Source organism: Cornus florida, unplaced genomic scaffold (assembly GCF_030987335.1).
Source record: "Cornus florida cultivar Cherokee Brave unplaced genomic scaffold, ASM3098733v1 CherokeeBrave_3.0.0_Hap2_Chr06, whole genome shotgun sequence".
Taxonomy (NCBI): Eukaryota; Viridiplantae; Streptophyta; class Magnoliopsida; order Cornales; family Cornaceae; genus Cornus; species Cornus florida.
Genome location: NW_026775576.1, coordinates 88,838,724 through 88,851,725, shown reverse-complemented (window position 1 = coordinate 88,851,725; position 13,002 = coordinate 88,838,724). Strand labels below are relative to the sequence as shown.

At 35.8% G+C, this 13,002-nt stretch overlaps 1 protein-coding gene across 5 annotated transcripts; it reads right to left on the bottom strand.

Moving 5' to 3' along the window:
• Positions 1-4,375: 4,375 nt before the first annotated feature.
• Positions 4,376-11,890, bottom strand: LOC132312696 (S-type anion channel SLAH2-like). 5 transcript variants are annotated; one of them, XM_059811167.1, is made up of 7 exons: positions 9,904-11,890; positions 9,609-9,693; positions 8,688-8,880; positions 6,913-7,407; positions 5,727-6,497; positions 5,149-5,180; positions 4,376-5,052 (listed from the first exon to the last, which is right to left on the bottom strand). In XM_059811167.1, the coding sequence occupies exons 3-7, from the start codon at positions 8,865-8,867 to the stop codon at positions 4,620-4,622; spliced, it is 1,911 nt and encodes a 636-aa protein (XP_059667150.1). In that variant the 5' UTR covers positions 8,868-8,880; positions 9,609-9,693; positions 9,904-11,890; the 3' UTR covers positions 4,376-4,619. The 5 variants fall into 5 exon arrangements, with proteins under 5 accessions (XP_059667150.1, XP_059667147.1, XP_059667148.1 ...); XM_059811164.1 differs by lacking the exon at positions 9,609-9,693 and having other exon boundaries at positions 9,904-10,003; positions 11,045-11,889; XM_059811165.1 differs by lacking the exon at positions 9,609-9,693 and having other exon boundaries at positions 9,904-11,111; positions 11,611-11,889.
• Between the last annotated feature and the right edge of the window lie 1,112 nt (positions 11,891-13,002).

Below are 13,002 nucleotides of genomic sequence, written 5' to 3'. Positions count from 1 at the left end.
AATCATTTGACGGAACTTTTGGGATAAATTAGATTGACAAATTATACATGAGTGAAGCGTTTGATCTTTATTACTTTAACCTCCCTAAAATATTTATAATATCCGTTTTACCGTCACCCAACCATTCATCATCAATTATCAAATCTTCAAAGAACAACAAGAACAATCCCATTGAAAAAACCTTTATTTGTTGTGCATTAAGGCAAAGGATGAAGAGACAATATATGTATATATACCCAAACACACACACACAAGCATGGATATACTGCGGGCTCAGAGGGGGCATTCGCCCCCACTGAAATTATTTGTTTTACATTTTATACTCTTAGATTTGTATTTTTTTGCATTTATGTCCACATCCTTTCTATATAAATTTGCCCTCCCTCATATGAATTTCTAAATTCATCTCTGCACACACATACATATATGTATAGATGTATAGGTGTTAGATTCACTTGTATATAAATACATATAAATGTCAGCGAGAAAGAGAAAATCCTAATGGAGGCTATGGTTCCAGATTGATTTGTACGCCGTGGTGGTGAGCGATGGTGTGGGGGAGCAAGTGGGTTTCACCAAAAAAATAAAATAAAATAAAATTTGAGACTTGGGTATGTAATTTTACTTGGTCTTGTAAAGGTATTTCAATACACGTAATGGTGGGTTTAAAACTTCTAAGGCTATTATTGTCTTTTCTTAAAAGGTGAGGGTAATTTCGTCATTTTATGAAATTTTGAGAGAGAGAGAAAGGGGGAATCATAAGAACACACACCAAATTTTAAGGGAGGTCAAAGTAAAAAAGGTTAAACGCTCCAACTATGTGTGATTTGTCCAAATTTCAAAAGAGGTAAATGTAATTTATCCAACTTTTTGATAGACTTCATCTTTTGGAGGGTTTCAAGATAAAATATTATTCCCATTTTGCAGGCAGGCCCACACTCAACAAACGGAGAATAGGCCCAATCCATACTCGGCCCACAAAAGAACTTGCCTTAGGGTCCTTAAACCGAAACACGTGTTGATCGGATCATGGTAAAGCCTAAACTATATAAACATATTGATCAGATCATGGTAACCCAAACTATGAACTTACTACATCTTATGGGCATGACTTTGATGTAGTCGATTACAGGTGGATCCTTCCATTGCTTCGTATTAATAAATTATATCATACTAACAGTACGACGAGTGCTATAAAACCTGTTCAAAAATTCTCATTCCATTTGCTCCCAACTATCAATCGATTCAGGTTTCAAGTTGGTATACCACTCGAACGCATTTCTTTAAAAGAGTGGAAAAACTGTTTGACCAGTAATCTCCCTCAGTTCCGACATTGTTTCAAGTTTAGACAAAATGGGTAATGTGTTGACTGGGGTTGCCCACTGCTGAATCTTCATAGGTTGGTATTCCACTGGTATCCTCATACTGTCAATTCTCTTTTTTTAGGGCTTTGAGTACATAAGAATGCTTTTTGGAGACACCTCCATATTGTGCTCAGATCGTATTCATTGTCATAACCTGCAATTGCTCGAAAGATAATGAGGAGAGTGGAGAAATATGATTGGTTTGGCCAGTCGCTTGTTCTATCACGAGCGTATGTTCGGGGTCTTCTGTGCGAGTACCTTGTGCCGCAGAATTCGTAGAATCCCCAGACAGTTGTGCCGATTCGCCAAACATTTGAGCTTCCAATTTGTTCATCAGTGTAGTGATCTGCAAGTCTTCTCTTCAACAGTCCTTGTGAGGTTGCTAATCGCATGTGTCGTCATTGCTAGTTGGCCTTCCACCGTGTCTATTTCAGTTATTATAGCAGCAACAACATCCGAATAGGAAAGACCTTGAGAGTCAACGTTCTTTGAAGTGATTGATTATTCTGAAGCCTCACGTGGTGACTCCGAGGGTGAACCTACGCTAGAGTTGGCATTAGAGATAGAATAAGGTGAATATGATGACAAAGCCCTTTTTCTAGGGCAACGTTAGAATTCTTAACCTTCAAGGCAGCAAGGGTACTGATTGTCACGACCCGACAATTCCAATAAAATTCTCCATTTATTCATATACAAATACATCAAAATACACCCAGGATCAGAAAAATTGCCCTCTCTTTTATACAAAGTCAGTTTCCTCAAATACACAAAAAAAATCTCCAAATAAAAAAAAAATTCCTGCCACGCTAACTCTTCAACCTAAGCCCGAATCTAGCAATTCCCGTCCATCTTCGGTACCTGAAACTGGGAGGGGATGAGACAAGAGTCCCAGTAGGAAAAACCATAACAAGAATCTCATGGAGGTTTAAATAAAACTGCTTCACAAAACGTACATAATCATGTGAGTATATAGACAAAATAAATATGCATTTAATCAAAACATTTAATAAAACATTTAATCAAAACCTCCCCATGCCATTCAAGGTATAGAGAACCCTACTTTGAAAATGAATTATCTCCTCACTGGATCATCAAGCTTTCATGCTTCCGTTGTGGCCTCTGCAACTCTCGACCCGCTGTCTTCCCTCAAAACTCACTGTCTATATTTAGGCTTTCTCACTCTCTTTCTTTCGGTCACTGTGTTTTCATAGTGCACAACCCCTGCAATTTATAATAGCCTCACCTACAAAAAAGATATCAATATGAAGGGATAATGTACTGCCAACCACTTTTTGCTCTCCACTTTAATTTTCCTGATTTCATCTTATTTTCTACTCTTTGATTTGCGATATACAGACAACACACACTTCAACAGCCCCACGTGAACAAACCAAGGTCAAAAAGGTTGCCCAAATAAAATCCTAGTGGGACCCGCAAATAAAAGCCACAATTTCTGTCGGCAGCTGCTAGCTTCCTCTATCAGACAAGAAACATAAATATATACATATACAATGTATACAAAACCAAATCCCATTATCACTTTAAATATCAATCTTGTGGGTCCCATAAAAATATCATTACACTACCTTTTCCATTTCCAATTTCGCTGCTCCCTCCTTCTAGCTCCATCAGACAATCTATATATGTAAATATATCCTATAAAATGAAACAAAACAATAATTCCTTAAACATCATTCCCTGTGGGCCCCGTGAAATAACCATTTTCCATTCAATTCTCTTTCTCTCAATCTCGCTACCAGCACCACACTAGTCTATAAGATTGAATCACATGTATATATATATATAAACCCATAACTTTATCTCTTTGAATTCAGCAGGTGCATCCCATTGCTTCAACTGATACACTAAATATATATAACATATATAATCATGCTTCGGGAGAAAATCAAACCAATAAAATCTCATGTGGGTAAAATCTCTAAAATAGATTAAATATAAATCATAGTCTCCAATTTAATAATCAATAACCCAAATCTCTAATTGGCAAGTCTTTAATTAAAACAAAAGTTAATGATGACAAATGAAATAAATAAAAATTCATCTCTTAAAAATTTGGGTTGTCACACTGATATGGTTAAGTTTTCATACTCGATAGTTTAGCAGGATTGGTTTTTACCTAATCTTGTTGGTATTTGGATATCTTGATTGTCTGGGACTTGCTATGTGTCACATGGCCTATCGAGGAACTTCCATAGTTCGACGGGTTCTTAGCCTTTGTGCCATTTTTCGCAACAGCTTTAACGTTGGCCTTTGAGGCATCGATGTTCCTTTGAGCATTCTTGTTTGTTTGAACCTAGGGAGAAGACATGGATATTTACGAAAAGGAGTCTTGATGATTTGATGGAGGAGAAAGAGATGAGAGGCACAAGAAGTCCCATCGGGCGCGCTAGAAAATTTTACACACAAATTTCGTATGTACAAATTAAGAACGAAATATGGAGCAAATTATAATTTTATTGATTTAAAAAAAAATTAGTACAATACTCTAGGGTATTCTTTACAGAAGAAAGAATTTGTTCTCTAATTCGATCTCCTTTGTTGGTCTGATTCAAGGGTTGTTGAAACTTGATCTTGAATTGGACTGTTGAAAATCTTTTTCAAATACTTGTAATTGAGGAAGACCGTCAACAATTTCTAATCGAGGGTTGTCCAAGTTTGATCTCGAATAGTGTTATTTGATGATTCTTTGAATTTGTCAAAACTTAAAGAAAAACGGCATAACTTTGAATGTGCTTGTTATTCTTCGCCTTCTTGTTAAATCTTGAAGAAGAACGACACAATTTTGGATATGTTTGTTGTTCTTCTCGTTTTTAGAATCTTCAAATTTATCGAATTTGAATTAAAAAAAAAAAAAAAAGGGGGATGATTTTGGATGTGCTTAATGTTCTTCTTCTTCAAGGCTTGGGTGTTGAGAGAAGACGCAGAGAAATTACAAAACCTCTGCCAAATTCGTACTTTCTCACCCACTTTTTTTATCATAAAACTTTAGCTGACCATAACTGTATTGTAAAATTATCCCTTTTAAGCAATCTATTTTCAGAGAGAATTTAGCAGTTTATTAAGAAATAAAGACACGAAGACGAACACTCATATCTTACAATCTTGCCACTGGTTCATACTTAATTCTCCCCTTTCCGACACAAACCCTCATTTTTCCCTTTGAACATCAAGTTCACCGGAACTGTCAAAACTTTGAACCGAGACCTCGCTTGTTGAACGGTGATAAAGATTTTCTCAAGGTGTCGGAACACAATGTGAGTGATTGTTGTTGACTTCAGTCGGACCAGAAATGCAAACCTTTTTAGTACTGGAGCTTGGAGATTTCAAAGCAGCCTCAATATCTTTGCTATCTGGGTCTGCAAATTTAAGATAATTGTCAACATCTTTGGTGTCTGAGCTGCCAGTTCTCCGATGGTACCATTTTCGGGATGTTTTTTGCCTTCTGTCGCTAATTGCAATGGCAATGTCATTTGGAAAGAGATCTCGGAGCACGATGGCATGGAAGATAGTTGTTACAAGCAGTGCTGTTACTGTGAGTGTGGCAACGATACAAAGCACAACAGAGAGACATTTAGTGACTATGTTCGTGACCTCGTTTGTGTACTTGATTGTTGAAATTGCAGCTCCTGTCATTGGAAAAGTGTAGGCCCACCACGCCAATGAGAACCTGTAAAAACAGTGAAGAAAATGAACTTGAGAATATAAATGCAAAAGAGGAATGGGATGGTAGTTTCAGATGCCAAATATGTAAGTCGTACAATACCTGAACCCTCGAAAGAAATTAACCCGAACAACCTGTAAAAAACAGAGAAAATAGCCGCCAAGTTAGAGCCAGCAACCATAACGAAAAGAAGTATTACTTGTGTCAGTGATAGAGGGCTACAACTTGGTTCAATTTACCATCAACTGGAAACAGAATTTATTAACTTCATTTCCCATTTTTCCAGTAAGGTCCCAATGTTACTCCAACATTGAAACATTCCCTTTTCAGCTACATTAAATGGGAGGCTTCACTAAATGATGTGGGTTGCTTTTTGTTCCCTTCAAGCATTTTTGACTCAAGGCATTAGCCCACTAATAGCATGCAATCGGTTTGAGTGGAAAATGTACAAGGGCCTCGGAAACCATGTCTAATGTGAAGTTCTTTCTAAGGAGGTTTTACAAATCTTATCCCAGTAATTTAGTAGCAACCTGCGAAGCTAAAACATAATTTTGGTGCCCACATAAATAAAATACTGCCAAAGTGTCACATATGAACGGATCCTAATGTGCCTGGCTGAGATTTTGGGAGGAGGATATCATTGCAAATAATGTATGTGTTTAAATGGCAGAGAGACTAACCAGAGAGAAATAGAGGAACAAGGCAATGAAGTAAGCGATTCGCGAGCCATAATCAAACGAGCCTTGAAGATTTGCCCAAGCCATCGACGCAACGCTGGGTGCTGCAACAAACAGAAAGAACACAGGATGGAGCTCCTTAGGGAGTGTCTCATTTGTTGGAAGTCTCTGGTAGAGAGTTACAAATAAGACAGTGTAGTGAGCCAATCCAACAGCAAAGAAGAATAGGGGTCCTTCTTTTAGTCCCATTGATGCACCTAGTAATGCTCCGACGAAATTTCCAACAATGGCGAGATGGTTTGAAGGATTAGCCACCTTTGAGAGCCTGCGCTGTCCTCCTGACATCCACTGTCCATAGATCTTAAGGTCTAGACATAAGATTGGTATCATTAAAATGTACCAGAGAGCTGCATGCAGGTTTTGAGTAACATAAGGTGGAACTCCAAGAGCTACGAACAAAAAGGCTATCCATGGGGCAAAGAAGAAGTTAACACGGACTGGGTGGTAGTACTCACGACGGAATGCTTCAAAGTAGAAAATCACTTTCAGAGAGTAAATGAAAGATACAATGGCGACCAGAGCAACAGATATGCACCACAGTATGAGGTTTACATACAGGCTTACATGGAGGAACTTCATGGAAGCAGAAATGGCCAACATTTTCCACATTATGGCTTGGCTACTTATGCCAAGGCAGATACCAAATGAAGAGATGGGAAAGCGAAGAAGAAATGGCCATTGCTTGTCGTCTGGAAGCAGTATTTCCTCTGAAGGCTGTAGAAGAGAGAGTATATATCACGTCTTCCAAGTTTCAAATATTGGCAAATTTATATCAATGTTCAATAATGGTTAAGGTGAAAGAAACAAAATCACGTAGCCAAGTTCAACAATGTTAGACTTGGACACTCAGCACAGAGGTATATAGAACGTGCATAGTTTTATATATTACATTAATTCATTTAGGTATATGTAATAGAAGTAATTCATTAAAACATACATAAATCTCCAAGAAGAAGTCTCCTTTTTTGGGTAAAGTAAAACTCCTTGCTTACTCAAAAATGAAGTTATCCAGTAGATGTCTACAGTAGGTGATGGGAATTATGAAAATTGCAAGATTTGTTGGACTCAAAAAAATCCAGGAAAAACAAAACCAATTTCACAGAAGGGTAGGAGGGTAGAAAGCACATACCCGAAGGGTATCCAACTCTGGCCCTTCCAAGGCATCAAAGTATCGATCTGCAGGTAAAATCTTCTTCTCCACATTCTGAGACATGTTCGCTTCTGACCCACTTTCCCTTTTCGATAATTGTCGTTTCCCGGACCATGTTTTGAATGAATCAAATCTGTTATCCTTCAGTCTATCAGCCCTTGGATTCCTTGGCGGAAGTTTTGGACGGTGGGGAAATTTTCCATTTCTAACTGCCTCATCAAATGCAGATCCTGTAGTTATGGACTCTGAGAGAATTTTTGCCTGATTTGCCACCTTGGAGCCAGCAGTATTCGATGAAACAGAAGAATTTTCAATATCATTGTTAAAAATTGTTTCATAATCATTGAAGGGAACTGATTTACTGTTCTGCAAATGAACATCCATAGGAGAAAACGGCATGCTGAGAGAAACAGAATGCATTCCCTGGTGCTGGGAAAGATCAGTCTGCCTTTCAGAAATTTCTGCTCCAGTTCCCTATTGCAATGAAAAAGAAAATATTAAGACGGAGAAACACTCTACCAAATAGATAGATCCAAATTGGGCAACAAAAAAAGCAAAAATTTTCCAACTTATGCAAATAACAACAACAAACAAAGTACTGCACAGATTGACATAATAGATTTTAAAAAGCAGTCTGAGTTTATGTTAAAATCCAGAGTAGGTACTTGTTGTAAGTAGATTCTGGTACTGAAAAAAACAAAAAAAAAAAAGTAGAACAGGATTTAACTTATAAAGTAAATATAAAACAAGGCCTATGCTAGTCAGGCCTAGCCTTTGGCCTTATTTTGCACAAAGAGCCTGCTTTCAAACATGAATCCACATTCTCACACTTCTCGGCCCGGATTTTACCATTCCCCCAAGTAAAGTCACTTTCCACTATTGTGTTTGGCGCCAAAATTAAATCAAATCAGCAGGATGCAGACTATAAAGAATTAAATTGGAGTACTCAGAGGAAAATTGTTTGACCAAATTTGCAAATTTATCCAAGTTTTGCATTAAAATTTCCCAATTTGAACTTAATCTAATTCAAGTGTAAATAATTTCCCAGAACAGGCCCCCATTTATCTTATTTTTTGAGCTTTGACTGTATGAAAGAAAACTGCTTGGATACTTCTTATGCTGCAAATTTAAACAAGTTGATTCCTCTTATTGTGAGTGTGATAGGAATCATCTCAATTGTAATGGCAAGTCCTGAAAATTGCCCGAGTTCCAAAGTCTCACTCCCAAAGGTGAGAGTTTTACAGGTTTGCTTTGTGCGGATCCGACTATATTTCTTTTTTCTTTTAGGTTTTAAGAACATTAATACGATATCATGTACGTAGTATCTAAGAACAAAGCCTTAGAAACATAACACCTCCCTGTTGCCATTTATAAAGGTAAAGAGAGTGCTATCAGAGTTCATGATGATGCAATAAACAGAGGAAAATAAAGTGGTAAGTTAATATTGTTAGAAGTTAATACAAACTTAACTTCACTGTTATCTCTTCTGGTAGTATTTGAAATTAAAATAAAGCGGTAAGCACCGTATGAAAGCTCAAACTAATGTCAATGAATGAGCTTGCCATAAAAATTAGTCTTGGACCACGAGCCATCTCAAGTTTCACTCATGATGTGTCCAAGAGCTACCTCAGGTAGCTCAGCTTCTATACCAGCCTAAAAAGAAAGATGTCCTCAAGAAAACCACGTCTAAGGACAAACCCATGTTTACATAGATATACTAGACCATCAAGAACAGAACAAGGATTAAAACTTACGGCAGCTGAGAGACTGAAAGAATGGAAGCCATTTGGTTGAAACTGATTATTCAAGCAACTCTGTCCTTTAACGCTATCAAACCCGGCCACTTCATTTGCATTTACAAATTTGATGAGTGATGGAACCACTTCAGGGGAATCCTGCTCTGCCAAACCCTGATGTTTGCTGTTTTCCATCATAAAGCAACTATACCTACAAATTAAACGGTTCAGTTATACAGGGTGGTTGTAATAATTAAAGAGAAAACACTAGATGCTGCTTTAAAGAAATGAAGATACAGTATGCATATTGGACATATCCGTGTTAGCTGTCATAAAATCGCACAACAACTCTCCTCTATACCAGTATACCACTCCTCACAAGAAAAATATGAACTTTCAATTTCATCTTCCTTTTTGCTTTGTTTGATAGAAATGATTATACATGTCTTCCCTAGATCTAACAAGTATTTAACCCCATCCAGTGTATCATCTACGTGCAAAGCCATCTCATTCAAGGTAATACTTAAAATAACCAGTGTCAAGTAATCTCATAATTTTAGATACGGTCAACAAAGTAAGCCTATTGTGGCAGAAAGAACATGTGGAATTAGATTATATCTGGCATACAGTTCAAGAAACAGTATGCATTTTCTGGTAGTATTCTATTTGAAACGAGAAAGATCAATTGGTGACACTCCTAACAGGGCAGATCAACATCTAAACTAATTCAAGCACTTTATGACAATATCCTCATTTCCATCTCATGCTACCAATATATTTTCGTTACCAAAAAAAAAAATTTGTTACATAGATGACGCTAACACAAAAAAATTCAGAAGAGGAATATTCACATAGTTTGGTGCAATCCAGAAATGTAAAATAAATCAGTCATCACAGTTCACATGACAGTATTACAGAAAAGGGAATCTCTTAACCGACTTATTTTAGATACATAAACATGCTTTTCATTTAATCATTTCCGCGGCTTTGAACTACCGGACAGAATAGATTTCTGATGTCCCTTCTGCAATAAAAAGTTTTGAAAGACATTAGCGTGTCAAAGGAAGCAATCTATAGACTCTGAATTGTACCTTCATCTCTATAAAAGATAAAGTATTCACAATATCCGGTACGTACATAAAGATGATCAAATCAGTAAGTACATGCCAAAAAATAAGTAATCCAAATTTTAACCTTATAGCTAGCTACTGATAATGTTAAAAGCAATTTATACCTTCAACACCAATAGCAATCTACCAAGCAAGCAGCTCTGCAGGTTGATCAATGATCCAAATTCAGCGGAAGCACCAAAAAACAGTATACTCTTCTCTTCACTGGAGACAGCAACTTATAAGAGAATTCTCATCAAATACTACTGTTTTGGGATAAGCATTGAGTACAGGGTGACTAAGTGGGAACTCCACAAGATCCAGAGAACACATGCCGACCAACCATAGCACTTATTATACATTGCGTAAATCACACCACGTTTAATAAGTGCAGGCTGCTTTATGTGAAAATGACATATTGATTCAACCGATATACGACGAAATAAAAAGATCTTTGGTAAGGTGAGCAAAATAACTAGAGGGCTTGAAATTTTGTCAGCACTAGTAATTTTCTATGTTTTATGCTTTAATGAACAACTCAGATTTGACAAAATTCATAACACAAACTACGATTGGAATTGTATGTATAGGAAACGCACATGTATAAGTTAGAATTGAGTAGTGATTACAAAAACAACTGATTAACGCAGTAGCAAAATATCAAGAAAATATGCTGTAATGCTTCAAATAGGAAAAAGTAAAAACATAATTAGGAATTATTATTACAAAAATTCTCCTTCTTCACAAAAACATGTAGATTTATAATTATAAAAGCAAAGAGATCGTCATAATTGTAAATTTCATGGAATTGTGGGGTGGGTGAAGCATTTTTTCTACTTTCCCCTTCAATGTAAAATTTTTACTTCATTTACAGAACAAAGTAAATAAGAATAGAACTTTTATTTTATTTTACACTCAGTAACAATAAATCAAAGAAGAAGAAACAACTGAAAATATTTTAACCTCAACATTTCATAACTAATAGTTTTTAAGCACTCAGGTTGATTTGATACCATAAACTTCCGATAAAATTTTGATCATAGAGTTTACTTAATAATGGGATTAACAAGACAAGCACTCAGATACATGGATGGGTCCAAATATGTTGGGTGATATTAACAGCTGAAAATATAAATAGGAAGATAAGCATCATGAATTAGATATTTAAATGCAATGCATTTGGCAATACCAATAATTCTGCCAAACCAAATGAAAATTACTCGGAATTCAAATTCAAATCATACAAAACGGCTTGTTCTTGATTACCTCAAAATCCTCGACTATAATTAACGTGAACTAATCCGTCTCCCCACCTGTCAATTTTGGAGACAGCCTAGAACATGAACACGAGATAATCATCAACAACCACATCAATGACTCAAACATGTAATAATGCAAAATTTATATAGATCAGTAGCAGAATAGTAGTCCCCACATACAGCAATGACAAGCTCATGATTAATCAACAAGTGGGGTTCCCCAAAACCTGATTTTCTTTTGGCTGTTGCTTAAATTGGCAAATTTAATACTTCTATTAATCAATCCAGTAAAGAATAATCTATTTTCTAAATTAATCCATTAAAAGTGTAGAAAAGGCTTGTTGAGCTGAATCCAACCGGATTCAAGCTGGACACTCCCAGAACTAAATCCCACGAAATTTCCTTTGCATACAAAAGATTATATATATATATATATATATATATATATATATATAATAGTGTGTGTGTGTGGGTGTGTGTGTGTGAAAGATCATAATGGGAGAGACATTGTTCAAAAGGCAATGGTGTTGGTGCAAATCTGACTCGATTATAGCTCCAGTTGACCTAATATACCTAAATTCCAACACTTGGAGTAACCGTACAACTGGGAACGAAAGTAGGTCATCGTCAATGCAAGGAAAAGACCATTATTCAGTGCTGAGTTGGATTACATTATAACTGTTTGGTTAGTAAGAAACCGCAAGAAAATCAAAGAGAATAAGAGAAACCGTAACATTTGCACGTCGAGTATCTAACTAGATCGATATCTAGACTTGCTGTCTTTTCGATAGGGTAGTCATTGATTTCCGATCAGAGTACAAAACTTTTACGATTTGTTTGGTTGTCGAGAAAATAACAGAAGGAAAAAGAATCGAAATTAAATTTGAGAGAGCGGTGGGACCAACAGTGAATTATACGACCATTGGGAAGAAAAGTCAGATTTGGATTTGACAACTTTGGCGCCATGGACACGTGGTTGGCGGACCGTTTGTCTTTTCCCGCAAGTCGGGCGTTGGGTAGTGGGGACCACTGTGGTGGTACTAGATTTGATGGTCCATCTTCTGACTTCTATCACGGCATAATCTAACCTGGGCCTGATATGATGAAAGCAACCACTAAAGATTTTACGTGTCGTGGTCTCGGCACTACCTAGTCCTCCAGCTAACATATACTCCGTATAATATACTTACGAGTACATCAAAGTGTTTAAAGTTCAAGTAAATTAAAAAAGTTACTTTCGCGTGGTTTATAATTCTAAAAATAATTGTGAATAATTTATAATTTTATTATTAGAGAATAATTTTTTATAATTTTATAAAAATGTCTATTTTTATGACAAATTTTTAAAAAAGTAAATCCGATAGAGTTTTTTTTTAAGAACAAAAAAAATTATTTTCGTACTTGCAAATAAGTATGCCATTTTATTTTATTATGTTAAAAAGGCCTCAAAGTGTTTAAAATTCAAGTAAATCAAAGTTACTTTGTTGAATATTTTATTATGTTAAAAAGTGCCCTTATGTGTATTTTAATATTTGGTTAAAAAAATATTATAAACTGAGATAGTGTAATACTGATTTTGTATGATACATTCGGTGGACGGCATTGTGACACGTCAAGAATTAATAAATGCATTGACGTCCTCAAAGTTGAATTGAGCCTTCTTCTTTTTATTATTATTATTATTATTATTAGTTTTTTGTTTTGTTATTGGCCAGATACACTCACTTACGTTTTAAACATGGATCATTAGACTCTATTGTTTTTTATTATTCTGTTAACAAAAACACATACTTTTAAGTTCTAAATTTTTAATGTGTTTAAAAAGGAATATTCATAAAATTAAAAATTGAGGACGTAAAAGTTTAGTACTGAAAATGCTGAATAATTTAAGCTGATTGAATTTTGTAAAAGAGAAAACTTAATGAAAAACATGTAAATTGGGATTTAAGTTTACAATGTATACTT